The 27,949-nt window shown below is 50.9% G+C and overlaps 3 protein-coding genes across 5 annotated transcripts in view; 1 reads left to right on the top strand and 2 right to left on the bottom strand.

The window, feature by feature from the left end:
• Window positions 1-433, bottom strand: part of ablim1 (actin binding LIM protein 1) — a 39,744-nt gene extending 39,311 nt beyond the window's left edge. The window contains exon 1 of the mRNA XM_023963012.1: window positions 125-433. Within this exon, the coding sequence (XP_023818780.1) occupies window positions 125-137 (13 nt within the window). The 5' untranslated portion in view covers window positions 138-433. The remainder of the gene's footprint in view (window positions 1-124) is intronic.
• fam160b1 (family with sequence similarity 160 member B1) lies at window positions 21-9,587 on the top strand. The gene is made up of 18 exons (XM_020709784.2): window positions 21-142; window positions 1,000-1,154; window positions 2,372-2,450; window positions 3,393-3,562; window positions 3,652-3,756; window positions 3,845-3,967; window positions 4,049-4,243; window positions 4,321-4,517; window positions 4,592-4,706; window positions 4,794-4,870; window positions 4,949-5,141; window positions 6,538-6,701; window positions 7,017-7,160; window positions 7,235-7,325; window positions 7,401-7,544; window positions 7,649-7,789; window positions 7,955-8,058; window positions 8,127-9,587. The coding sequence occupies exons 1-18, from the start codon at window positions 136-138 to the stop codon at window positions 8,236-8,238; spliced, it is 2,316 nt and encodes a 771-aa protein (XP_020565443.1). The 5' UTR covers window positions 21-135; the 3' UTR covers window positions 8,239-9,587.
• srf (serum response factor) lies at window positions 9,526-27,661 on the bottom strand. Of its 3 annotated transcripts, none has more exons than XM_011484747.3 (8): window positions 26,678-27,661; window positions 24,536-24,802; window positions 13,390-13,618; window positions 11,956-12,117; window positions 11,671-11,781; window positions 11,302-11,499; window positions 11,125-11,226; window positions 9,526-10,834 (listed from the first exon to the last, which is right to left on the bottom strand). In XM_011484747.3, exons 1-8 carry the CDS (start codon window positions 27,305-27,307, stop codon window positions 10,794-10,796), a joined length of 1,740 nt encoding a protein of 579 aa, XP_011483049.1. In that variant the 5' UTR covers window positions 27,308-27,661; the 3' UTR covers window positions 9,526-10,793. The 3 variants fall into 3 exon arrangements, with proteins under 3 accessions (XP_011483049.1, XP_011483048.1, XP_011483050.1); XM_011484746.3 differs by having other exon boundaries at window positions 11,150-11,226; window positions 26,678-27,653; XM_011484748.3 differs by lacking the exon at window positions 11,956-12,117 and having other exon boundaries at window positions 10,580-10,834; window positions 11,150-11,226; window positions 26,678-27,638.
• Between the last annotated feature and the right edge of the window lie 288 nt (window positions 27,662-27,949).

Raw genomic sequence — 27,949 nt, 5'->3', positions numbered from 1 at the left:
CAGTGGAGCCATGTAACCTACTTACTAAATTAGTCTTTTTTTCTCAGCCCAGTTTTTCCTGAACACCGACGCAAGCGGCTTTTCTTCAGATTCTGGAGCACAGAGCCGACCTTCAGTCACTCACCTCCCGCAGACATGCCCGGTAGGTACAGCCGCTCTTTCCCTGCAGCAGCTATGAGGAACAGCCGAACATCCCCAGAGGAGCAGGCGGACGGAACATGAAGTTTCTGGATGTCGCTTCTTCACGGCGTTTGGTGGCGCGTCGGTAAAACGCTGCGCGCGCTGCAGACCGGAGCGGACTGCGCGGCGGAGACGGTCGTTTCCAGCCACAGGGCGTGTCCAGGAACAGACAGCATCCTGCTTTATTTTCCACCAAGTTTCTGTCCACGACGGAGCACTGTAGAACAGTTAGTTAGCTCCATCATGGTCGTTCATTTTGCTGCTGCTGAGGAAAGGACAGACAGCCTCTAATCCTACGACCGCTGTTCTGGTGAATGGTATTTAGGATCAATCTGAAAGTTTTTTTTTCCGTGTTTTTATATTTCAAAAATCTTCTACATCATTAATGCTCTTACCCCCCCTTAGATCCATGAAACCTAAAGCAGATATGTGGGGAGAATCCAGCACTATTTAGAGATCTGCTTGTATTTGGGTTACAGTGATGATTTGATATTCACAGCAGTTATTATAAGCGCAGGATTAACATTTAGTAATTAAAATGCATCCCAGAATGAACGCCGTTCTTTAATTTGGTGGAATGGCTCGCGCCTCATCTGTATGCGCCGACGCTTCTCACCAATTAGAAGCCTTTGTGCGGCGCACGGGCGACCCCTGGCGGTGCGTCTCGGTAGTGCATTTTGGCGGAGGAAGTGCCACGGTGTCCTGAGACGGTCAGCGACGTCTTGTTTACACTCACCGGCCATGCCAGGCCCCTGAAGCCCCCCGAAGCGAACGGCGCGTTACGGCTTTATTGCTTACGTTTATTTCTTTCGTCTCAAGGGTCATTATATGAAACCTCCAATCTGGAGCGAGGCGGCAACAACAGGAAGAAGAAGATAGAGGAATTCTCTAGGTCTTCTCGGGAGAAACTTGTACAGTCGAAGAACAAGATGTTTTCCAAATTTACCTCCATTCTCCAGCACGCGGTGGAAGCGGTAAGTGATTCGGTTAAACGATTGTTCTTGTCACATTTTCTCCACTGTTATCGCTGAAAACGTCGTTTTTACCAACAACAACCCGGCATTTGGTGTGCAAGCTAGCAGCTAGCTTAAATAACCACGGCTAACGGGCTAGCTTGTTTATACATTAATGTTCCTCATTATTATGTCTTTTTCCATAGTAATACAAATCGTAACACTTTGTTTTATAGCAACTCGTTACTACAATTCTAATAACTAGTTACAATGACGCTAAGGTGTTTTTTAAAGACGTGTGGCTCTAAAAGTAGCTAAGCTAACTCTGCAGCTAGCATCCCGTTACAGATGACGAGTCGTGTCGAAATTCTTAGACAGACCTGCTAAAGTTGCGCAAACTTCTGGTGCCGCTAAAAACGATTATGTCACGCGTGTTATTGCAAAGATAAACCGGGCTAACCCGGTATACGCTTGTAACCGGGTTAAACCTGATTCCGAGCGGCTCTGTCTTTCCCCCGCAGTTTCTCCTCCACACCGGGATCCATGATTCTGAACCAGATGTTCCAATCATTCCAGGTGTGGAGGATTTTCATCTGTGAACGATCAGCTGCTGACATCTATGAGCTTTTTACTCTGCCTCAGTCAGGGGAGAGGTTGAGAATCACAAAGCAAACTTTATAAAGCATTTCTCATACTTAACACAAAGTGCTTTACACTGAAACACGGACTCAACTCCGTCCCAAAGTGGAAACCCTACATAAATCAGAGCAAAGACTGCAGGTTTTTGTTCAACATTAGAGTGCGACTGAACACTTGTGCTTCTGGAGGAAGGGTCACATGTTCTGATAAACTCTCCTAAACCTGTGGGAGACGTTTGCAGAAAGAGGAAGCAGTCAAAGCTGGAAGTGATGCGTCTATATCATAACTGCATAGGTTATGAGAAGGATGTCACAGCTTCACATGCTGCATGTTTGCATAGGGGGGCCATTCCCTTCCATGCAAACCGTTGAGATCTGGATGAGACCTGTCGACGGCCTGATGGTTAGTTTTGAACATCTGGAGTTGAAGTCCGGGTTCCTGGACCGGCAGTACGCTTCCCGTTGCAGTGCTTTGCCCGCCATCATCCACCCTGCTGTTGTACCCTTGAGCCCAGGTGCTCCGCTGGCGCCGCTCGGCGTTGGATGAATAAATATCCGTTCACGTCTGAATAAATGAAGGTGAAATGTTGTTTCTTCCAGCTGGCGCCGTCGCTGCCCCTGCAGGAGGACTTTGTCTATCACTGGAAGGCCATCACGCACTATTACATCGAGACTTCAGGTAAACCAACGTTATTCTGGTGACGGTGAAGCCGTGTTTCTGGTTTTTCTTTGTCCCCCCGCATTAGGAAACTGCCACAGTGCTGTTTTTCTGTAGTGCTTTAAAGTAAAACCCGGTTGGCTTTGTGGTTCGAAACAAACAGACCATAAGCATTTCCATGTTGCGTTAGAAACTCGTGTAGGATCCATTTTATTTGGAATTGTAGAAACCTATTTAACTTTTGTGTCCTGACTGACGTTTACTGTTAGTTTTTTATTTTGGCCAGTGAATTTTAATTATATTTTTATCCTCAACCAAAGGCTGAAAAATAAAAGCACACAGCGACTGTCAGGAAATTATTTACAGAAAAAAACTAAAATGTCAAGATAAATGTCTAGTTTTGGATCTTTGTAGAATGAAAGACGTCGATCTGTTTTGTCTGTTTATATAAAAGCAGGCAGAAAAGAAGTGTTGTGTGTGTGTGTGGGGGGGGGGGGGGTACGCGTGTTATTGTAACAACAGTTGTTATAGGATTATGAGGTTTACATTAAATCATTAGTAAATAGTAATTAAAACAGATAGGTAAATGTTTTTTGAATTTTGGAAAACCCATATAGGTCAAGTTTGGCCGCTTTTTTTTTTTTTAATAATTTCTTTTTTTAGATTTATTTTTAAAAAGTTAATTCTTAATTTGTTGCTGTTAATTGCTGCTGGTTCTCCGGGGTTTAAAAGTAACAGATAAAAACAAGTTTTACTGTAAATGTTATAAAACATATATTTTTGGATTTTATTTTGAAATCCCAGAGTTTTCTTGTTGTTTCTAGGCTATTTTACAGGAAAACACAGCATATTTCTGTTACTAGCAGCTCTAACATACTGATACTGACGTCACCTGCTCTGGCGTGGTGGATCCTTATGGATCTCTTTATTTTTTGGGTGGATCTTCTGACATTCTCCTGCCAGACGACAAAGCTCCCGTCACAGACACCAACATCCCCTCCCACCTGGAACAGATGCTGGACATCCTGACTCAGGAGGAAGCAGAACGGGAGTCGGGGGAGACGGGCCCCTGCATGGAGTACCTCCTGCACCACAAGATCCTGGAGACGCTCTACACTTTGGGCAAGGCAGATGTAAGGCGCTCCGGCTTTAGTGACCGTGGGAATTATTGGTCAGGTGATGCATGTTTGATGGGAACCATCTCTTCATGATTTGTCATCAGTGTCCTCCAGGAATGAAGCAACAAGTTCTGACCTTCTACACCAAACTGCTGGCCCATATCCGTCAGCCGCTGCTGCCTCACATCAACGTCCACAGACCTGTGCAGGTGAGCGTGCAGCTGCCTGGACACCTTTACCTCCAGATGTCCTGCGATCTGAGCCGCTGATTTGAACGTTTCTCCTCACGGCGTTCAGAAACTGATCCGACTGTGTGGGGAGGTTCTGGCAGCGCCCACAGAGAACGAGGAGATCCAGTTCCTTTGTATCGTCTGTGCCAAACTGAAGCAGGACCCGTACCTCGTCAACTTCTTCCTAGAGGTGAGTCTCTGTGACCTTTGACACCCTAACGCGATCGAGGAGACGCGTCCGTCCTCTGAGTCGCTTTCGAAATGTCTGCAGAACAAGTCAAAGAGGCTGGAGAACCAAAGCTTGGCGGGGACGGACGGCGGGAAGGAGAGCGCCTTGGCTCCAGACACGGGCCAGTCTCCTGCAGACGAGCATGCAGAGGAGGCGCAGGCGGCAGCCGCTGGTCCAGCCAGCAGCACTAACAACTACAACCTGGTCACATCGCTGCTCAACCTCACCAAAAGTCCCGTAAGGCGGTTTCCTCTCTGTTCCCGGCATCGTTTCCTGGACACAAAGGCTTCTGCTCACTATTTGTTTGGTGTCAGGATGGCAGGATCGTGGTGAAGGCCTGCGAGGGTTTGATGCTGCTGGTTAGTTTACCAGAACCGGCTGCTGCCAAGTGTTTGACGGAAAACACGGAACTCTGCCATCTCCTGACCGACAGGCTGGTCTCCTTTTACAAAGCTCTGCCGCAGTCCATGGACCCCCTGGACATTGAGACAGTGGAGTCGGTGAACTGGGGGTAAATAGTGTTGTTTTTTTGTCTTCCTGTGCTTTATGGCGGCGGTTCAGTCTGAAGGTCGTTTCTCCTTTCAGTCTGGATGTTTATAACCTGAAGGAAGACGCCGCCATCTTCACGGGAAAAAGAGCTCTCATCTCATTTCTGTCGTGGTTGGATTACTGCGATCAGCTGATCAAGGAGGCTCAGAAGGTTCCTCAGACGTTCTGTGTTTGAAGATGTTCTCCACAGAAGCAGCAGGAGGCTGAGCTGCAGCGTTTTCTGCCTTTTGTCTTACAGTCAGCAGCCGTGGTGATGGCGAAAGCTGTGAAGGAGCGGTTCTTCATGGCCGTGATGGAGCCGCGGCTCATGCAGACGTGAGTCCCGTCACGAACCGCCAACCACGACCCCCCCACCCTGAGAGTGCAACCACAGCTTTGTGTGGGTCTCCGCAGGTCCGAGGTGGGCATCCTGACCTCCACCGCCCTGCTGAACAGGATCATACGGCAGGTGACGTCAGACGCCCTGCTGCAGGAGATGGTGTACTTCCTGCTGGGAGAGGCCACGGAACCCGAAACGCCGGCCAAGACGGCGCAGAATCAGCTCCGCCACCGCCTCATCGAGCACTGCGACCACCTGTCAGACGAGGTCTTTATTGCTCTTTATTCAAGACAAACAAATTCATAGCCTATACAGCTAATAAACATCCTGTCTGAATACGGCGTGGAACCCCTTCATGCCTCAGCGTACCTTTGAATCCAGGACTCCACTTAATTCAACATCTCATTGAACGGAAAAAGGTTTATTTTACTTTTCCTTTGGAAGTAAATACAGACATGACGACACAACAAGCACACGGCGTCCAAAGCCCTTTGTCCGTCCACCATGAAAAAAACTAAATGTTTCGCAATATTAGCTTTAGGCGAAGTTCGGGGGGGTCGGGTCATGTGATCGGCAGGGTCCACCATGTTTGTGTGTTTTTACATTAAATCAGATACAATTCTCAATTATTGAAAATGATCTAATGACAGGTTTTCCTCCCCCCCTGATGATGTAATCAGAGTCCACAGCCAGCAAAGGAGCCTGAAGTTCTCCTGGACTTTATGACAATTTTCTCCGATATTATACCACGGTCCGGGTGAATACTCGATTCTGATTGGCTGCTGGGTGTGCATTGAAAGTGATACCCTACGCCTAAAAAAGTAGTTCCGGTCACATATCTTAAATGTTCTGTATCACTGCGCCAGTTTCGTTCAAACAAACTTTATCTTCATCATCTGGACAGAAATATGCGGTAAAAGGAGAACTTTCTCTCTGAACTGATGCTTGATTTAACACATGGTGATCATCAGCATAAATATCGATTTCCTTTGCCGCTTCAGTCAAGATTGTAGGCTGGACCACGTAACGAATAGTCCGCTTTTGTGAAAAAAGTGATCCAAACCGTAAAAATGACAAGAATAAAGGACTAAAAACTGGTTAATTTCTTTTGTAGGTGATCGCGGTATGAGCGGGTTAATGGCAGATGAAGTGTGCATTCATTTCTGATAATGCACACTTTGTCGGCCATTAACCCTTACTTATTTTCTCCCGCCTCGGACTAATGCGGGACATCAGGTCGTCAAACTGGGTCATGGAGAGACGGAGGTACCGCTGAAAGCGCCGTGATTCAGACGGTCAAGCTCGCCGTACCGGGAAAGTCTCAGAAACGGAGATGTGATCCCCGATGTTTTGTTTCTTCAGAATCAATCCTCCTGATCTCTCACCCTCATCCTCCGTGATGTAGCGGTGAGGCTAAAAACCTTTGACGGTAGCTCCTCCCACTCGCAGCACGCACAGGCAAAGTAGCATTAGGATCTCTGAGAGTAAAAACTCTTCTCTGATCTTTGAAAACCTTCTGGCCAGCAGGAATTTTGATTCTTTTCCTCACACCAAACATGGATGAATCACATCTCCACAGTCAAGCTGCCGCTGCTGCTCACCTCCTGGTGGAGCGGCCGTCTCCTCTGTGCCGCCCGCTGAGCCCCGTTTCCTGTCTCCACAGATCAGCATCATGACGCTCCGCCTGTTCGAACACCTGATCCAGAAGCCCAACCAGCACATCCTTCACAGTCTGGTGCTGCGCAGCCTGGAGGAGAGGAACTACCTGGAGAACAAACCCCAGGAGGAGCGCGAGCCTGTGGAGAACGGCCAGCCTCATGACGCTGTGTAAGGACCCCTTCAGGCCTTTGGCCCCCCCTCCCTGGTGGACCAAACACCATGCATCGAGGAGCTGCTTTGGTTTCTTCTACTCGCGTTTGGATTTCAGGACTGGATCCGGTTCTGATGCATAATCTAATCAGTAACATCCATTCCTCTGGTTTTGATGCAAACTAATGCAGATTCATCCCCACATTCTCTGGATTTTGGCCCACATGTGATGGAAACAGAGGATCTAGATGACTGACATCAGTTCTGCTGCACTGAAGGTTTTACAAATGGCTGAAGGCTCCGGGTTCTAGTTTAATCAAACTCTCTCCTCAGAGACCTGGAGGAGGATCCGCTCTTCGCCGATGACCTCTCACCAGACAGCCGGCTGGCCTCCGAGTGGATCAGCTCCTCCCCGCCTCAGAGTCCGGAGCACTCGAAGGCCGACGGGAAGACCGAGGTCCACAAGATCGTCAACAGGTCCGCTCACCTCGCTCTGCTGAATGTGTCCGTCTTGGCCCCAAAGCCTGATCCGTGACCTTCTGTCGCTGCAGCTTCCTGTGTTTGGTTCCCGATGAGGCCAAATCTTCGTATCACGTGGAAGGAACCGGATACGACACGTACCTCAGAGACGCACACCGACAGGTGAGCTGCCGCTCACGGCCCGGCCCGGCCCGGCCCATCAGCAGAGCGTCTGCGCTCACTATGGGTTCTGTTTAGTTCAGGGACTACTGTGGGATCTGCCAGCGGTGGGACTGGAGAGGACACCCCAAACCCTTAGAGAAATGTAACCTGGACTCCCCATTTTTCGAGGGTCACTTCCTGAAGGTTCTCTTTGACAGAATGGGCCGAATTCTGGATCAGGTGAGTTCCATCGACTGGATGAATCCACATATTTTTCATCATGCGGATAAATGGTGGGTTTGAGCAGACGTTGGCGTGATTCTCACCCGTTCTTCATCCCGCAGCCCTACGATGTGAACTTACAGGTGACGGCGGTGCTCTCCAAGCTGTCTTTGTTACCACACCCACACCTGCACGAATACCTGCTGGACCCCTACATCAACCTGGCCCCCGGCTGCAGGTCCCTGTTCTCGGTTATCGTCAGGGTAAGCTTCCCGCCTCCAGCTCCTCTCAAACCCGCAACTCCTGCTTAAACGTTTGAGCGGCAGGTACCGAACCGCTTCACAAAGGACATGTCGATGCTGGAGGACGTCCCATCGCTGATCCTCAGGAGGGTTTTGCTGCAGTTTGCTGCTTCTCGTGTCCTTCAGGTGGTTGGAGACCTCATGTTGAGGATTCAGCGCATCCCTGACTTCACCCCCAAACTGCTGCTGGTGAGGAAGAGGCTCCTGGGCTTGGAGCCGGAGGGCATCACGTACGTCCTCCTTCTCGCCGTGCTCGCTTCTCCGCCGGCTGCAGGACCTGACCTCTGTTTTTCCGCAGGGTCGACCACGGGACTCTCCTGGAGGGGGTGATTGTCCTGGAGGAGTTCTGCAAGGAGCTGGCCGCCATCGCTTTTGTCAAGTTCCACGCCGCTGCCTCGTCTTCGCCCTGACCTCCTCGCCGTCGGGACTAACCGGGACATTGTGGTTCTGTGGGACGGGAGGCACAGGGTTTTTTAAGTATTACCGCTTCACCGGGGGCGGGCTGGAGGACTGTTGAAGACCCCATGATCCACCGTGAAGACCCGGTCTGGTTTTTGTGAAAACTGTCCGGCCAGAGGCGCCCCCCCCCTGTATTTATTTTCTGTCTGTAAACGTGTGGAAACGCATCTTCAGTTACAGCGAATCTGTGCGTTTCTATCAGAAAACGCCATCCGAGCCTGCACTTACCCAGAATGCAGTTCAGTATTTATGATACTGCAGCTCATTTTAAATGCCAAGCCCTCGTATTGAACTCTTTGCTTCCATGTTGCCTTTTTTTTTTGCTGTTTTACAGCGTCGTTTGTTTTTTTCCATCTTGAAATGCGTTCAAACGATCCGCTTAGCGTCACGCGGTCCTATCTGGACCTCGCTGTCACTCGTGCTCATGGAGGGAAAAGCTCTGGTGTTGTGCTGCGTTCCTCTGAACATCCATGTTCTCAGTCACTTATTTATTTGTAAAGCTGCTTGTGTTCATCTTCAGATGTTTTGTGTCGACGCACGGCTGATGTCGCTCTCGCGTGTCCTAAAGACCTCTAGACCCTTCAGAGGTATTTCATCCAGGAGCATCTCCAGACCTGAACCGCCGCAGTTTTCCCTTTTCATTGTGGTTTAAAGAACCGCCCCGCTGGTTCTGTGTTAACTGGGACATTTAAGATCCAGCTTTGATTGGAAAGTTTGTGTTGTTTTTGGAGTCTTCATGGTTGCTTCTCAGGCTCCGCCCACACATCCACCCTGTCGCTCCTCCTTATGCGACAGTCCAATGACTCATCGTCACGTTTGTCTTCATAAACCAAAAAGAGAAATTTGGATTCTGATGGAAAACATTCCTATGTGGATGGTGATGTTTTTAAACTGTCAATCATGCACATTTTCTATCAACTGTGTGTATAAATACATACGTATACTGTGTACTCTCTATAGAGAAATCCTACCGGGTGTAAGTGCATCAGTAAGGATTGTTTTACGGTCACAGAGGCGTGGGTGGACCTCTGGGTTCTCCTACTTCGGTTCCACGTGCTTTCCTCACCTTCCTCCCGTTAAGCTGGTCCGTCCGGCGCGTGGCGGTCAGTTTGAGCGTGGTTGCATCATTGCTGCAGAGCGCACGCTGGCTTCAGGTTCTCCCTGCAGCCCAAGCGGAACTTTCAGGACCTTTTGGAAGTTCTCCGTCTGAATAAGACCCCTTCAGAGGGAAAACGCCGTTCTTCACAGACTGTCGAGTCATCTTCTTTTATTACAAAATGTTTGTACAGTAAAACAAAAATACACAAATAGAGCATTTCTGTCAGTGATGAGGTGAAAACCACTCAAATCTATTCAATCTTTCAAAATAAACATTCCTTTATAGCCATCAGAAAGAGTCCCTTTCCTCAGAAGGAGCAGGACGTAAACACCACTGTCCTCTGCTCGGGGGTCCGGGTCCTCCTGGAGAACCGGGGGATGGGGCGACGGTTCCAAAGGAAGAAACTCTTCAGCCACGGATCAAGAGGCACGGCGGTGCAGAAAGGCTCGACTCAGTGATTGCAGCCGGTTCGGCTCGTAAGCCAAGAGGAGTTTGAGAAGGAGAGACCCACCATGTCTGATTATCCTGAACGTGAGTTCATCTGGGTCACGACTGAACGGATCGTCTTTGCACTTTTTGCTCATCAGAAGATAAACCCGAACAAAAACAGGAGAATGGCCTGAAATGAGGCAACTGTGTTTTTGTCTCGTCATCGTTTTTACAACCAAATGAAGGATTCATGGGATTCGGTGACATTTTAACGGATTATTTGAGATATTCCAGGAAAAGAAAAACAACGGCAGTAAATAGTCTGTCAGCATGATAATCCAGAATATCTAAAGTAATAATCCAGATTCCTTTTTTCCCGTTTGGTAGTGAAAAAACTAGTGACAGTAAGTCAAACCATGTGAAAGTATATTCAATAGTTTTAACTGAGGCGGTTAAAAAACACTTCATGAATTAACAAAAATATATTTACATTAGCAAATGTAGGTTTTTCTTTACGGTTGTGCTGAAACGGCGGGAACATTCGGACGAAACGTCTCTTTGGCTGGTGTGAAGCTCTGGCACCGGCAGCGTGCGTGTCTGTAATTACACGTTACCCCCAGAAAAATACATGCTCACGCCACGAAGGTAACAATCCAACAGCGTAGAAAATAGGCTCTGATGTTACAGTGATATATCTGCGATTCATTTGCGATATACATATTTATATTTACACATCTCTATACCAAAAAACCAACTGAGCGAGCTGGGTTACACGTTCGCCCCTGATTGTGTGTTTTTAATGTGTAGAAATCACATTCAGAAGAGTGAAGCTTTTTTTTTAGGAAGGCATCAATAAATAGACATCTGTGTGTGTTTGTGTTGTGTTTGTGTTGTGCTGAACAGCTCCAGCCGCCCGTCAGTCAGTCGCTCTTAGAGCTCGGCGCCGCATCCAGGTTGACCACCTGGAGCTCCGTCAGGTTACTGCTGCTGCCGCCGCTGGACTGCTGGCCAATCACCATCTGCGGCAAAACACAGCGGCGTGAGGAGACGGCACAACCCAACAGCCAATCACAAGTCAGCACAGACGGCGGTCCTGCTGGGAATCAGGAAAAGCCACAAAAAGCTGGGATATTTATTGGCGTTTGGGACTGGCATGCGGTGCTGCAGGCGTTTGTGCGAGTTGGGCTGCAAACGAGGCGACGCCTGCAGATGGTTAAAGAAACGGAGGCGTGTTTGTGGCGCCGCAGTCAGGATGCGTCAGTGCAGTCAACGTGGCATGCTGGTTGCAGAGGGAATATGAGAGTTTCACTTGTGAAATGCAGATCTTGCCGTACTGGGTGTAGCTGCACAGCCGAGACGGGGATCTGCACCGTTCCTGGAGGTGCAGTGAGGAACACCTGAGAGACCGCACCTGACGGAGACAACACAGCAGGTGAGCCACGCCAACGCGCACTTTCCACGGGAGGCGGGCGGGGCAGCCTCTCACCCGCGTCCTGGGCTTGTGCGTGGGAAACCTGCATGGCGGAGGTCCCCTGGGAGAAGGCGTTGAGCACGGCCAGCCCTCCGTCAGCCAGCGCCGGCGTGGACGCGTACATGACCGTGTGAGGGCTGGGGTACATCATGTGACCCGCCACAGACGTCGGCACCGACGAGGTGACGATGGTTGCTGGGAGACTTACGGTTGCTGCAGAAAAAGAGAGGGAGGCGCCGCTTACAGCTGCGTCCACCAGCAGAGGGCGCCACGAATCTGCTAGCTGCAGAGGCGTTTCCATCAGAGGAGCAAACATTTCTCCTTAAACCTGTTGAAGGAGGTGCAGAAACGACATGTGGGTGGAGCCTGAATGGCGGGACCTACTGGTGGAGTTGGTGGAGGTGTGGGAGATGTCGGGGCTGCTGTCGCTGTTGGAGGTGGGCTGCGTGTTCTGGTGGACCTGGATAGCCTGGAGCTGCTGGGGAATGCCGGGTCCTGCAAACACAGGGGACATGAGGCCGGTCCCGGTTCAGGGGGGGGGCGCAGCAGTGGTGGCGCCGTGCGCTGGTGCAGTCAGAGCTGCAGGAACCAGCGGCTCGAGCATTACGAAGCACCGACACGGGTGGGATTAGCAGGTGTGGGGGGGGGGCACCATGCAGAGCAGGTCACCTGTGAGGGAGACAGCAGCAGGGAAGCGGAAGACAGCCTGCTGTCCCTGCTGCAGCGGCGGGGCGGCCAGCGCCTGGCCATGCTGCCCCTGCAGCGCCAGGGAATGCTGCTGCAGCTGGCTCAGAGGAATGGTGGGGGTGCCGGGGGGGAGAGGAGTGCCGGCTGCAGACACGCGTGCACGCACACACACAGAGAGGGGGGCGGAGACTAAAGGTGAAAGGCAGAAACAGCTGGAAGAGAAGCTGACAACAGGATGAAATTCCTTTACAAACAAACCCCCCCCCCCCCGCTGCCAAATGGTGCAACACCCCGGAGGAGGCGGGGCCTAAAAACTGATGACCCGGCGCCTTTATTTATCTAGTCAGAACTTTCAGATATGAGTTTAACATTAACCCGGCCCGGAGTCCGAGCCGCGGCGCCGTTTCAACCCCCCCTGTTTGAGTAAGACCGCATAGGAGGGGGGCCTTTCGTTAACAGGACGACGACGCAGCCCGGTTCTGGAGCCACACCCCCACATATGGCCGCAGCTCCATAGGTGGCTGCTGCAGCGGGGGGGGGCGGCTTTCAAGCTGTCTACTGTGGAGCTGTCAGCGTGGGGGGGGGGGGGGGTTGTTGTTCCACCTGGCACTGCTGCTATGTGGCGGACAGGTGGTGAGGAGGAGGGGCAGATAGAGAGGAGGCAGGAAAAGAGGGGAAAAGGGCATGGGGGGGCTGTCAGTCAAAAACAACACCGAGGACCCTTCAGAGGGCAGCATTTGTCCGTCCTCACGGCCGGTTAACTCAGTGCCTGACAGAAATCAGAACATGGAGGTTCAGCAAAAACAATCTCACATGATCCTCCTTAACCCCCCCCCTCATAAAAAAAAAGAAAGTGGCGTTGTGTGAAATTTTGGGAACAAACATTTTCTTCTTTTTCCCCCACAAAATTTGAAAAATCACCAAATTTCTCAATTGGCCAATGGTCACCTCGCTGTATGTCCTGTGGCCATCCCATAATAATTTCCTCCTGACACGCGTGTTTTGGTTCTGTATGTAGAATTTGACATTTTTCGGAGCCCAGGAAGACATTTTGGACGCGTTAATTTTCTTGACCAATATTCCGGCTGTGATGTCATCAGAGGAGAATCCTGACAATCTGCTCCTTCAGTCCCGGACGGATTCAAGTAAAACTCTCTTGAGGGGAGGGGCCACATCTGGTTCACACTCCATAGATCGAGTCTTAGTTTTCGTTTCAGCAGAATTGATTAAATATTCATGATTTATTGTGGAGTCCCCCCCCCCCCCCCCTTTATTACTGTCCCTAAGTGACAAAGGCATAGAAGTGGCCCCCCGGGACAACCGCGGGCGATCTCTTTGCTGTGTGACATGAGAAACCCCCCCACGTCGTGACAAGGACAGAGAGGACATCCCACGGTGGCAGCCCCCCCTCCCTACCAGGCATGAAGGTGAAGCCGCTGGGCAGTTGCATGACTCCCGCGGGGGCAGTTTTCAGGACGGTCCCGTTGGCGCTGACGTTGCCGCTGGCCGACGCCGGCGCCATGTAGTTGGTGATGGGGAAGGACGGCCCGCTGCTCACCTGCATGGTGGTGGAGGTGGTGGGCACGGCGGGGGTGCTCGTGCTGCCCGGTATGTTGGCCACGGTGAACGTAGGCTTCAGGGCTTCCTGTGATGAAGGGGGGAGGGGGAGGGGGGGGGCAGAAACGGAACAGATTTAGAATCAACTCTGTAGGAGCGGCGCTGAAACGAGCGGGAAATACGTTTTTGGCTCCGATTCTGTGATTAACGGTGGTAGAAGACCACCTGAAGGTCTGTCTGCCAATAGGCCACGCCCACATTTGGGAACAAAGTAAGTACATGAAACTTTATGTGCAAACTTTTTTAAAGGTGTCCAAAGGTAAATAAGGACCTATGAAAGAACCCCCCCTAGTGGTTACATAGGCTACGTTCACAAAAAAATCTGATTTTCTTGCAAGGCCGTTCACATTTCCAATTAAATGTGATCTTTTGTGATCTCCTGTGTGACCCTGAAATGACCCAGAAGTGACCCGCATGCGCAGAAGAGTCCTCAACGGTGAACGACGTCACTGTTGTTTATGGAAGTAGCCAACGTTAACAATGGATGTCAACAACAGTGTTGTCAACAGCAGAGCTCTGTTTGCATTATTACATTTATTTTCACAAAGGAGCAGAACAATAACAATCTTCTCATTTTAAGAAGGCATTGAAGCCAGGATCATCTGGACCCACTGTTGTGGAATGGGGATGTGGATGTGCTGGGGGGGGAGCGAGAGAGAGAGAGAGGAGCATTGGGGGCGCATTCATGTTGTGTGTTATGGAGGAAGGAGAACGGTGATAAAAGACGGCTCCCCCCAGCAGAACTGCTATTGACTTTTTATTAACCCGCTGAGGGTCCGAACGGGGAAGTGAACCCCGGAGGAGGATCCGCCTTGGAGACCGCGCTTCTGACCACGGTCGGAAAGGAAAAAAAGTCACGGCGGGAAAGGTTCAACACCACGCTCGGCCATTTAGCTGGAAATGTTTTTAAAAACCGTTCGGTTGCGATTAGAGTCCTGGAGTTTGGCCTGAATAGAGCTGTCATCCCAAAAATGAATCCAATCTGTGACCTGGCTTCCCTTCCACTGACTGGTCTCAGCAGCATCGTCCGCCATGGTTGATGTTTATGATCTAGTTCCTGCCTACTTCAATGCAGAATGATGACGTTTGTAGCGTATCGATGACGTACGGGTCGGATACGTGTGGCCTGGATCTCATTTGAAAAGATCGGATCTGTGTCGTTCAGACCGTCATGAAAAGATCAGATACAGATCGCATAGGGGCAAAAAAAAAAAATCGTAATTGGGTCGTTTCAGCCTGCAGTGTGAACGTAGCCATAGAGAACTGGACTTTTTGAAAAAAGGCTTCAATCCGGAAGTTGAGGATCAGAAGGTAAAATACCATCATGATCACGATGCATGATCACTCCCGCTGTCTGGAGTTAATACAGGAGCAGTGAACCATAGAGAAATAAACCAGCAGCAAAGGTGAAGGTTTTAGTCACACGTTTGGAGAAAAACGCAAACAAATGTTGAACTTTTCCCCAAAGACAACCATGACAGAACCTCCCAGAACGTATGAAACCCTCCCATTCATCCTGCAGCTCCATCGGAAGAACAATAGCATCACTCCTGTTACCATGACAACGGACCCGGCAACTCTGCAAAAACACACAAAGACGCGCGGCAGATGAGACGATGAAAAGAGGAGAGACGCTGCACCTCAGCTAATGTGCTGGCGAGTGGGCCGCATGAGGAGAGGAGTGGGTGTCAGCCGGGAACTACGACGCTCTTCCAAACCCCCATCCACGCTCTTCCCCCACAATACCAATGATCTGTAAGAGCAGCATGGACCACAAACCACTGGAGCCAAGGGTTTGGTTCCACGGGAATCCGTTCCCACAGAGGGGGTGTGGAGCAGAAATGTGCACGGCGAGTTCCCCAGTTGGTTGGGCCGCTCTCCACGGTCCAAAATCATTCAGATTTTCTCTGCAGGAGTCAACCCAAGCAGGATTTCCGTCCTCCACTGACACGTCCCGCCTGCACAGCGTGGGCCATAGAACCGAACCGTCAGGCTCCACAGATCAGGAACACGGTCACAGCGGAGCATCAGAACCTCACCGACCAACGCGCGCCGCTTCACAGATCCGACTATCTCTGCCGACATGAAAATGAAGTCTTAGCTGGAGTTTGCTGAGGCGTGTTTTGCATGTCGTCGCGGTGTGGAGAGCAGCATAGACGCGATAACCTCCCAAATATTTCAGATAGGAAACATGTTTGTGGGCCACGGCGCTTCACAGCATCTTCTGTAGATGACCCGCTTTTATATGTCAGAACCAAGACGTCCCGGATCTTCTCAGGTCCTTAAATCCAGCAGGAATGATCTGGAGCTAGCAGCAATGCATTAAAGCAATGCACTTTATAAATAAAATGTATAAAAAAATGATCCTTTGCAAATGAAGGATTTGTAAAAAGCAGTTCAAATAAGTAATTGTTGTGCACGGCAGTGGAAGGTTCATGATCCGTCTGGACACCTCGGGATCCCCTGTTCTTTCAGAATAAAAGACTTCCTCTGCATGTAAACGAATGAAGGTGAAGACGGCGGCCTTTTCTAAACTTTAACTGCCTCAAAAGTTCCTTCCCAGCGGAGGCAGAAGCAGGCCGGGCCAACCCGTCCTGGCAGAGTTCTGTTGGTTTTTATATGTGACCGATTACGTGGGTGAGAGGTGGAGAATCCAGCGTGGGTTGGGGGAGGGGCGGCGGAACCGTAGGGAGCTCAAAGTTAATGGGAGTAAAGCGTCCGTCCAAGGTCCTTTCCCTCCGTGGTTAAACAGCAGCTCGAGCGTCGGAGGGGGAGGAGCCAACAGAGCTGCGGCTCCGCCGTCTGATTCCAACATCATGTGGCGCTAAATCCACTCAGAACTGCGTCACATTTCTCACAGGAGGATCTCCCCGTCAAAGCCGCTCAGAAAATCCTCCGGTTCCTCACACTGGTTCTAAAACGCTCCAAACGGCCTCAGGAACGTCTCCTGCTGCAGGACCTCTGAGCGTCACCCAGGAGACCAAAGTTCAGCAGGAGAACTAAAAGTATGACGCTGTTACAGACAGCTGAGGGTGCAGACAGCTGGCAGGAAACCCGAGCCCCTCTGGGGGGGGGGGGGGGGGGGGCAGATGAGGCAGCAGGAGACCCCTAAAGATGTCCGCCACGGGTCTGAGCGCTCCTGTGACAGACCCAGATGCTCCCTTCTTCAGAAAGTTGTTTCAAAAAAGGCCCAGGACCGACTCTTCCCGCTTCGCCTCGCTCCTCTGTGGAGGCAAATGCGGCGGTTTTTCTCGGCGCCGCGGGAGGCCTGACCGAGTTTCAAACAGGTCCAGAGCACCTGATTACCCAGCATTCAGAGCTGCATGATCTGCGTGACGTATAAAGGGACTGACCTACTGTTGTGTTTGACCGCCGCTCAAACGCTCCGTGGATAAACGGCGCCGGCTTTGGTTTCAGAGTCACCACAGCCAACAGCAACCAGCAGTTCAGCCGAAGATGAAGACGCCGGCGGCGGCGATCTTCATCAGGTAACTGAAGCCTTCAAAGCTGCTGCTGCATCACTACAGTTCACATCATCCATAAAAACAGAGAAAGGATCACAGCTCTGAACCTCTCTGGTAGTAATCAGATTACTTTAAGGTTTATTATTGTTGCCTTAATGACATTAGATCAGATAAACATTTAAGCAAAGAAACCTTTTCAAAAGACAAGTAGAAACAAACGAATGTTGGTTTCTAGTTTGAGTTTTTTTTCAGAGTCCAACATTCCCTTTTTTTAAAATTTCCACCTTAAATATTCAACAGCAGACTGATGAACCGATGGAAGAAGGAAACAGTCAGAATAAACCCGCGTGGGTCCTGAACCGCTCTCTCCAACAGCGTTTATGAACGTTTTTCTTCACTGAACACCTGAACCCAGAACTGGAACAGAAAACGGTTTGGTCCGGATCCAACCAAGTGAAATCAGTTCAGCTGCCATTTTTTCCTGATTCAGATGCCGATAAGTCGGAGCCAGACGTCGTCGGTAAGCAGAGGTCGGAGTCAACGTTTCTATGGCAACCCCTCGCACCAATCAGGAGTCAGCTTGTTGGAAGGCCACACCCCTCCCACTTCAAAGCAGGCTACATGAAATCTGTCAAACGGTTTGGCCAGCAGGCTCCACCTACTTTTAATTGAGGTCAGTTTATGACTTGAACTACAGATAAAGTATCATGAAGAGCCAGAAGTCTGACCAATAAAATGAGGAACAGCTAGGGGGGGGGGCGGGGTTACTCTGTCCAGTTCTCCTATACAGTCAGTGGAACCATTGACAGTTTAAAAAAAGGCTTTTTCACTACAAGAAAACGTTTTTTCCCCACAAAATGTTTCCAGAGGATTTTTAACGCTCAGACACTGACATTAGTTTCTCTTTATCCTCCATTTTTCCTTTGAAAGCGTTGAGGCCTCCCTTCCTTCATCTGGTCCGGACTGAAGCAGAAACGTTTCCTCTGCGTCTCCACGGAGCAGCCGTCGCTCCGAGGCTGCAGGCTTTAGAAAATCTTCATTTCATAAAGACTGCTGATGTTATGGAGACCTGAAGAACTGACCCATGTCTCCATTACCGGTCTCTAAAGAATCAAAAGTGACCGACCCGATTGGCGCCTTTCCACGTTTTACCGCAGAACTGCAGCCAGAACCATTCCTGCCAAAATCCAAAATCAATCCGAGTCAATATTGACTTCATGCTTCTGTTCTAAACCCAACCAGGTTTGTTTTTACGTCTCTGAAGGATCCAGCTGTGGAAAAAAAGAAAATTTCAGCGTGAAGACGAGGAATCATTTCATTAACAACATCTCAAATAAAAAAGAAGGAAATGCTTCATAACAAAACTGATGTGCAGGTTCGATGATTTGATCTTTTAAGTGAACATTACTGGTAAATGTTCCAATCAAAGCTGAATCCAGGTCCCCAACCTCCCAACGTAATCCAACATGTCTCACTTTGGACATCGTCCACACGGACTCAAACCCTCAACGTGATCAACAAACCAAAAAACATCCATCTTCCACAGAAACTCTCCAGATTTACTGATTTTGTCTTTTTTCGTCCACGTCACCAAACGTCAGCAGAAATCTGTGCAGAACGTCCAGCTCTCCCTGGAGCCGCTCTATTGATTCTAAAGCTGCACCGGTCACTGCACCACAGCGACGGATCAATACCAGCCAAGAACTTCTAAAAGGAAAGGAATGGTTCGACTGCAGCCAACCTGGATCTTTGCTGGAAGTCTTTGATCTTTTGTGACATCCGAGGATTTGAAATGTTCAGGAGACAGTTTTCATTGGTTCATCGTTCAAAGAGCCACGAACACGACGGCGCTTGACGGACGGGCAGCATCACCCGACCACAGCGCCTTCCGGTTGGTAGGCGGTCAGGTGACTTGCATGAAGACCCAGAACTACTGTCAGAGTTTGGGACCGACCCAGGAGTGGAGGCCCCCCCCTTGACAGACCACAACCATGACCAGAACCTCTGACCTCCGAGCTGGTTTGGCAAACGCCACACAGCTGCAGGCCCGTTCACCAGATGTGAGGGGTCTCCAGACTGACCATTCACAACCGACTCCACCCCTTTGACTGGAATGACAGACAACCGCTGCAGGCGACTCCACCCACACCAAGACACCGCCGTGAGCGTTTGCAGTGAAGACCATGTGACCACGCAGCAAGTGTCTGAGCGATACGCCACCATGTCAGGACAGGGACATCATCATCCCCCAATTCTACTAAAACACCCTCAACTCCCTGTTCATGGATGATCCCGCTCCACCACACGCTGCCGGAACGGTCACAGCTGGACTTCAGGAAGCCTGAACCACAGGCCGCATTAGGAAACGTGCTCATGTAAACAACAATATCCAAAACGTGTTGGGAGTAGCGGGATCTCCTTCATCTCACAAGGAACCAGAAGAGACGGACACACGGGACTCCCGGTGGTTGACAGTGGATTCATCTCCAAACTGAAGGTGACAACTGGCCGGCTGGCGCTGTGCTGGGATTGTGCTTTCTTCTGGTGACCGGGCCTCGTCTAACCTCCCATTTGCTGGCTCCCGTCTCCCAGCCTGTCACCCTGCCAGCAACATGGAATTCACAGCTCCATTTGGGACTGCTAAAAAAGGCAAGGCAGCCCAAGAGGAGGAGGTGCAGCCAATGGCGGCTGACCTGTCCAGTTGCTCGCTGTAAAATAAGGGGGTGGAGGAGGGGGGCTGCTGCTTTCCTCCCACTTTAACACGCCGACATGCTTCACGCACGTTCAACCAATCATGACGCCGTCAGGCCTGTCACCCGAAGGCCTCCAAAGAGGCTGGGGGGCTGGAGGAGCTCACAGAAGGAAATACGATGAAATGAAATGAATCAGGATTTCAAACAAGCGGATCAGAGAGAGGGATGAAGGGAGAGGAGGAGGAGGAAACAGGCCAGAGGGTTCAGAATGAAGAAATTAGCTGCGAATCGAACTTTTGCTGCAACCTCAAAACCACAGAGATCCTTCCCGGGAAGGAAAAGTCTGCGACTTCCTGCTTTTCTACAGAAACCCAGTAAAATGTCAGATTTTTCCAAACATCGGGGTCTGTAGTGCAACACGGCGTCTTCATCAGGATGGGATGAGCTGACCAGGGCAGCCAAACGCCGTTTCACGAAACGTCAGAATGCTCCAACGCAAGAGGAAGAAGATCAAAGAAACCCCCAAAAGAAATGAAAAAGGATGAAATAACCTGAAATCTTCAGCAAACACAGAGTCCAATGTAACCCAAACTGTGACAGTCAGGAGGAACAGTTGGGAAATCTAACGTTCTGCGTGGGAGCACAAAGCCGGCGCCAAAACCTGACTGTCTCCTCCTTTTTCTCCTGTTTTTAGTCGTGCTGATGAAAACAAAAATGTGTTGAAATCACGACCGCCTCAAAACAGTACAGAGACGGACGACCAGAACCGCACAGCACTGATCCGCTTATGACGTCAAAATATGAAAAAGAAATGTGTGATACATGAAAACGTCCTGACAGCTTCCACAGAAATGAGTTTTCAAACCAGTTCCAATGAAAACAGGAAGTAGAAATGTTGATGAAGGTTCAAACCCCAACGTTTCATCTACCGAACTCTTCAGACTTCGCAGCAAAAAAAGCTGCGGTTACATAAGCAAAATCTCTTGATGAGGTCAATGGTGGGATCAGAATCCAACCGTGCACATGGGCCCAGAAAAACTCCGATTAGAACGAGCGTTCACATGGTCACACTTTCAGTCGGAATAAATCATTTGCACACGAGTGTTTAAAAAATACCGGAAGAGGAAATGAGTTCCACTGTTAAGAAAGTGAGCTGCCGTATACATTTATGCAGCAGCTCGGTGATGTACGAGGTTATCTTCTTAACGTTATTTTATTATTATTCATGTTATTATGAAGCGCCTGTACGCTCATCATTATATTTTTAATCCGTGTGGTCAGTGCTTTTTTTGTGGCAAAACAAAGCCGGACGGCGGGTTAGGTGAAGGCCAACACGGGTTAACGACAGCTTTTAGCCTGGATGAACCCCAGACGTCAGGGGGCACGGAGCGCTCCTCCCCGGCGCCCCCATCGCGGGGGGTGTCAGAGAAGATAGGAAGGGAGAGGTAAGGAGCCCACGGGGCGGGGGCGGAGCGCAGAGGAGTCCGCGGAGCAGCCGGTCGGTCCCGTTTGAGCTCCAAAGCCTTCTCTTCCGTCTATGCGTGACGTAAAGCCAGAGCAGTAGTGACACACGATCCGAATGAACTGTTTCCATGAACAATGATCGGATCAACAATCCCACCATCTCCATCGGAAAGAAATTTTGATCCGAACGAGTCTGACCGGAGCAGAGTATTCCGAACGGCGTGTTCACGCCGTTTTTCTTCCGATCAGGCGTTCTTTCCGATTACTTTTGTCCACGGGCGGCTGTGGTGCAGCGGTATGGCGGTCAAACCATAATCGTAATATTGCAGGTTCAGTTCCCGCCTTGCACGCCAATGAGTCGAAGTGTCCTTGGGCAAGACGCTGAACCCCACCTTGCCTCTGGTGGGAGGTTGGCGCCAGTGTTCGGCAGCGGAGCCGCCACCAGTGTGTGAATGTGTGTGTGGATGGGTGAATGGGTCTGTGACTGTAAAGCACTTTGGGCCTTCGAAAGAGGGTAGAAAAGCGCTATGTAAGTATACGCCATTTACCATACGCCATGTAAACGCAGCTACTGACTCCTCAGCTGTCGAGCATGGCGGTGGAGGAGTCATAGTCGGGGCTCTTTGTAGGAGAAAACTATCAGGACAAAAGAACTTCCATTCAAGCAGCACAATAACATATTTTAAGGCTGCAAACGAACGAAAAGTGATTGAATCCTTTTTTATGCCAAACGGGAATCAGAAAATATCTAAAGCTATGATCACGCCGTCCTCGGAAACGCCTGCATGGGACGGCCGTTTTTGGGGTTGTACGGCCAAAATGGGCGGCCATTGAACCATTGACCATGTATTATTACAACTGGACGGACCGCGTGTGACGTCGTCCACAGAAAATGACTCTCTTCCGGGTCAAAGCAAATGAAGTCAACTCAGACGCCGTTTTTCCACAAAATGTCCGTCGCCATGTTGGAGCCACGCCTCCTCAGTGAGCCGGGATTCATCCGTCTGCATTTCTATGGCAACCCCTACCACTGAAAGCGGTAGGGGGTAATTTTTTATTGGAGGAGTCTGATCGGTCAGTTAATAACTTGAACTACAGCAAAAGTATCATGAAAAAAAGAGGATTATCAAGAAGGTGTTGGAGAAAAAAAAAGGTTCCTCTGATCAATAGAATGAGTCACAGCTGATTATTTCTCTATGGAAGTCAATGGGATTTTGGCTTCTTGGAGCTAGCAGGTACTTCCTGTTTGGAACGCCGGGGGGGGGGGGGGGGGGGGGGGGGGGGTGGTGTGTCACCCAGTTCAGTTCTCATTTGCTGTCAATGCATTGAACGCTCGTTGAAAGTTAAACCTGTAACCAATCGGGAACTGATACATTTGGTGGTGACGTATGGAGGATATTGTTCCCGGCTGGAATTCTACGACGCCATGTCTTTCACTTATCGGAATAGAGCTGTGAAAGAAAAAGCCTGGAGCGACATTCACCAGATTTGCACCGACTGTGAGGACGTGCGGCGGTATCAGTGAGCAGCGATGCGACGCCTGGTATGACCACGGCATCAGAGAGGTCATCTCTGGAAAGGTATGTAAATAATTACGTTTTAAACATTGGAAGGAAAGAGAAAATAAATACATTTTGCCACATTCACGTATAGATTTCCCTTTGGAACAGTCCAAGTTCTCAGATGTTTCAGCAGCTTCAGACCCAAACCTGATGATCAGAACCAAACTTGGACCAAGGATTCATGGTTTCCTGGTGTTTGAGTGTTATTGGAAGTTCAGGATGATGTCATCAGTGGTTTCATCCCAACAGTCTCCTTCACCTTAAAGCCTCTTGGCGTCTCCCCCCACCATGTTGTGTTTAGACTAGCTTGGACGTCTGCGCAACATCCCGCTCTCATGATGGATGTGATCCAGACTCTGCAGACGCTCGTGCAGCCGAGTGGGAACCGCGTCCACCTGCAGCATCCAAATGGCGGCGGCGGCAACCTTCCCGACATTTCCAGCGTTCTTTGGGTGGAGAGCTCTGACCTCCGCCCTCACGGCAGTGGAAGTCTAGAGGTTTCCACGCCGCGCGCTCATATCTGCATCCATACCTCCCCTCCGTATCACTGAGGGGAGTTGGGGGTGGGGTGGCGGGGGGTGTAATCACAGGACTCCAAAGACAGCTGCAGCTTATAAGGAATGTGAGGGGCCTCAGCCAAGAGAGCAGGCAGGGAAACCATACCATATATGGTCTCAGAGACAGAATCTCATTTTTATCAATGAGCAGGGGGGGGTTCAGAGCGGCACCGCACGCCGGCTTCAGCCCCCACCCCGAAGGAGCACCCCCACACTCCGCTGGCGGCTGGGAAAACACCATGCGGGCTAACGGGCCGTCCTCAATGCCGTGTAAACACCCGGGGAGGGGGCGGTCCCCGCTTCCAGCATGCGACTGACTGCCCACGGGGTGGCGTCGCCGGAGAAGACGACTTCTGAAGTCATTTCATTCATTCTTGTTCTGAACGTAAAGCACGGGTCACGTGTTCCGAGAACGCCGCCATGCTCTTCATCCACAGACCTGCTCTGACCTCTCTGCTCCTCCTGGGGGCAGAGGTCAAAGGGGAGGTGCACAGGAGGATCCGTCGGCCTGCCGGTTTAGACCTCAGCCATCGCAGGAATCGTACTGCGTCCCAGCCGCAATCGTGTGTTCTAGTTCCAGGTCTCGCTTTTGACTGTCCCCGATAGACGGGACGCGTGGCGGGAGACGGGACGCGCGGCGGGAGACGGGACGCGCGGCGGGAGACGGGACGCGTGGCGTTTACACTTTTCCAGCTCCATCAAGATGCTTTGACCTACTTGAAGACGTTTGGGGTAAATTCATGGGGCAGACGAGACGAGGTTGGAGGTAAATCCGGTTTTTCTTTTTTTGTGTATTTTAAAAGCCTAAACATGCCAAAGTACTAAACCAAAACTAAAGGTCGGGTTGAGATGATTTGGCAGCTGGTTCATATCTTCTTCAGAAACTGCTGAAGTTTAGTCGCATTAGAAAGTAAACGTGCAGCGAAAATGTTTCGTTTTTTCCTTTTTTTGGGACCGAGTCTGAAAGAAATCATGTCTGAATTTAGGATGGCGTCATGGCGACCTCGTCTGTAAAAACCCTGGAACGTGAACAAAGGCTGTTCTCAGGTTTAAGGTCCGTAAAACTCCAACAATGTCATCTGCTTGTGTCACATTTGGCAGCGACTGGAGCGATTCTCTTCAGATTACAAATGACGACACGGAACCGTCCCTCCACAGCCCCCTCAGAGGTGGGTCAGACGGCGCCGCTCGCTCCTGAAGCTCACCTTCGTGTCGCCCATGCTCTCCGACTCCGACACCTGGTAGGTAAGATCCGTCTCCTCGAAGCCCGTGGCGCTCATCCGCTGGTCCATGGAGGGGTCGGACCGAGGCGGCGAGTCCGGGGAGTTCAGGCACGTCTGGATCAAGGCTTTGCCCGTTTCGCTGGTGATCATGGGCTGAAGCTTGCGGGTGGCAAAGGTGTAGACGTGACCCGTTTCACTGGCCACCAGCAGCAGAACCTGGGTTCCTGTGAGGGTGGACAGTTCATACGCCTGGAACGAGACCGACAACACAACATGAAGACCGGAGCGGAAACGCGGCCCTCAAACATCTCAACGGGAACGTCAGAACTCCAACCTGCAGAAAAATCCAGAAATAAAAGTGATGCATTTCACCACAGAGACCAAAATAGCAGAAGATAAAGGTTCGAGTCCAGGAGAAGCTCGTCCCTCCAGCGAGGAGGACGGAGGAATGGCTTCCAGCAGATGCTTGGACTCAGACTGCATCCAACACACACATCCGACCAAACGGCTGCACTCAGCCTGAACTCCCCTCAGAGTCATCGCTCATCCTGAAGATGCTCCCGTCACCGTCAGGGAAGGCCGCCATCCCCCTCAGCACACGCCGGCGGGGGCGTCGCCCCAGAACTCGCAAATCAAATTCAAATTTGAGAACTTTATGGAGCCGTTGTAAAACCGGCGAAAGCTTCAGAGTAGCGGTGGAGAGCAGCAATCGTCCAGCCCCTCTGCTCCTCGCCGTGACTCCACGCTCACCTCCCCTCGCTGCCTACCGCGGCGCCGCTTCAACAACACCGCCGAGTCTGGCCAACGTCCAGCCTGGAAAAACGGACTCATTTGTCAACCTGAGCGTGGACGGCGGCCTTTAATAGGGCTCCTCGCTCTGCCAATTTTCACATAAATATGAGTAGCTGCAGGTGGGGGTGGGGGGCTGCTGTCTCCGCCTGATTGGTTCCTTTGGCACAACTAAAGCGGAGCCATTAACGAGAATTGCCGTACAATAACAGGCATATGTTAACCCTTTAACGCCTGTATTCATGCCAGCTGTTCTCAGGCTGATGCTCAATAAAGTTATTTTGGAGCCAAAGTGGTTTGATCCATATATGCATCAACAGACGTAAAGAAGTTCAAATAAAAACTTTGGCTCTTTGCTGTTTTCTTAGGCCTCATCCGGGTCCAAAAAGACTCGAAACGTCCTAGCAAAAGAACTCAGGAGCCCGAACCATCACTTTATCTCAGGCCGTGTTGGGGGCCACTGAAAACCAGCGGCAGATCCCTGCTCCCTGTAAACGACACGGCGTTCACCACGAACGACTCCACCGCTCGCCGCCGAGGAGAAACCAAAACGTCCATGAGAAGGAACCACCTACGGACCAGGAACAGAACCTCCAGCATCACGTGGATCCGTCAAAATGAAAGTTCAGAGCTACGATGAGTCGTCCCACTCCACCCACCTGTCAGCTCCTGTCAGGGCTGACGGAGTGTGGGCAACAGAAATCTCCATCCCCTCATTGTTGCCAAAAGCCCACATGAAGACACCACAGTTTCCACGACAACAGTCTGGGATGCATCAAAACACAACAGTTTAGATGGTGCTGTGGAAATAAAAACACACTGAAAAAAAGAGGAGTTTTTATGAAATCTGGCTCCTAATGACCTTCAGATGATCAGCAGAATATTTCTGTGTGATCGGGTTTTTAAGAGAGCGGTTCCGTGTGCAGAAGAACCAAACATGAGTATTCAATGAGGTTCTGCTCCTGGTTCTGGGTGCACCATACGGTGGTCTGTGCAATCGTCTGGTCCGGTTCCCGGGGGTTTAGTCAGCTGTTGGCACATGCAGGCCTGCAAGCCATGTGGCAGCTGCATACATGCATGCATGCATGCATGCAGCTCCATGCATGCATGCATGCATGCAGCTCCATGCATGCATGCATGCAGCTGCATACAGTTATGTGGGGTGAACTTCGTCACAAGCAGAACCGGGATCCTGCATCCTCTGAGGAGGATGTCAGAACTTCCAGACCCAAACTCTGGACATGCTTTCCTCCTCTGAGGGAGCTGTCAGCTCACAAATCAATGAACCAATCATCTTAATCAATCAATGAGCGTGCACGCGCCTCACACACTCACCTTCTTCATGATGCCCGTCTTCCTCTTGCTGAAGGTCGTGTACCTCCGTAACTTGTTGTCTATAAACTCCATCTTAATCTTCACGCGCCCCCGGGTCTTCTTCCCGGGCTTTGCCCCGGCGACTCCCCCGGACACCATGCCGTAATCTCCGGGGGTGACTCCCGCCTCCTGCCCCGCCGCCGCAGCCTCCATCATCTCCCCCCTCTCCCGCTTCACCCCTCTCCTGCTGTCCCCGAGTGACCCCACCGGGTCGTCGTCGTCCCCGGACTCAGAGTCGTTGTCGGAGCCGCTGCACACCCGCTCCGGGTCGAACCGGGCCCCCATGGGCAGCACGACGCCCGCGTTCAGCCCCACCATGTGTCCCGGTACGGCAGCCTGCAGGGGGTTCCCTCCGGTCCCGTTTCCCGGTCTCGCGGCCCTCGAGCCGCCTGGACCGTTGGCTCCGAGCATCCCAACCGCGTCCCTGTCCCCGGCGTGTCGCCCCGCAGCGCCCGCGCCGTCGCTTAGCCCCGGTCGGACCAGGACGGGGCGAATCCCGCCGCCGACAACCCCCGAACTGTGACCGGTGCTGCCCTTGCCGGACGCGGACCCGTTTCCAGATGGTACCGATCCAGCCTGGCTGGGTAACATTATATTTAGGTGACCGACCGAGTCCCGAGACACCAGCTGGAGAAGCTGGAGCGTGGCGTTGCGTGAGTGCCTCCTGATATATACCGCACGCGCCGGGGCCACGCAATGTAAACAAAGCGCTCAGTTGATTTGGACGCTACGAGACATTAGTGACCCAGACTTTGAGAGTGACGCTGCCCCCGGACCCGCGAACCCGGCTCCGTTCGGTCCACACTCCTCCTCTATTTCCAAAACTCTCCGTACTTTCTCAAAAAGGAAAGCGCGAACAGCTCCGTCGATATGACTCCGCTGCGTCACATAGTTCGCCGTGTGAGCAAAAAAAAAAAGGCCGAATATAACACCCTATGTACTCACGCGAAAACGTGAAGGCGTCGCTTTATTTACATTATTTAGTTTACGTGGATCAGAAATGCATAAAATGATCCCGCATTTTAAAAAGTTATCGCCACGGCGGAGTGATACGAGAGCCAGGGAACTACTTTCCTCCTTATAAAGAGATACAACGTTTCCTTATATGGTGCTGTCTCTCCTTATTTGGTGAGTCACAACGTCGCCTGCTGATTGGTTGAAGATTATCTGACTAAAGCAGTGATTGGACGATAATAGAAGCTCATTTGAATAAATACCAAAATGGTTGCAGTG

The sequence above is a fragment of the Oryzias latipes genome, chromosome 15 (genome assembly GCF_002234675.1).
Source record: "Oryzias latipes chromosome 15, ASM223467v1".
In the NCBI taxonomy this organism is placed as follows: domain Eukaryota; kingdom Metazoa; phylum Chordata; class Actinopteri; order Beloniformes; family Adrianichthyidae; genus Oryzias; species Oryzias latipes.
The sequence above is the reverse complement of the archived record's forward strand: the minus strand, read 5'-3'. Positions and strand labels throughout refer to the sequence as shown.

Excerpts from the sequence above, each read along its gene's own strand:
- fam160b1 (XM_020709784.2), top strand. Across the intron at positions 3,757-3,844 it reads ACGTCCACAGACCTGTGCAG|AAACTGATCCGACTGTGTGG; the intron begins GTGAGCGTGCAG and ends CACGGCGTTCAG. Across the intron at positions 5,142-6,537 it reads GCGACCACCTGTCAGACGAG|ATCAGCATCATGACGCTCCG; the intron begins GTCTTTATTGCT and ends CTGTCTCCACAG.
- srf (XM_011484746.3), bottom strand. The coding sequence starts at position 27,307 with ATGTTACCCAGCCAGGCTGGATCGGTACCATCTGGAAACGGGTCCGCG. Across the intron at positions 13,619-24,535 it reads AGAGCATGGGCGACACGAAG|GAAGCCCTGAAGCCTACGTT; the intron begins GTGAGCTTCAGG and ends CCTTCATCACAG. Across the intron at positions 11,500-11,670 it reads CACCTCCACCAACTCCACCA|CAACCGTAAGTCTCCCAGCA; the intron begins GTAGGTCCCGCC and ends CTTTTTCTGCAG.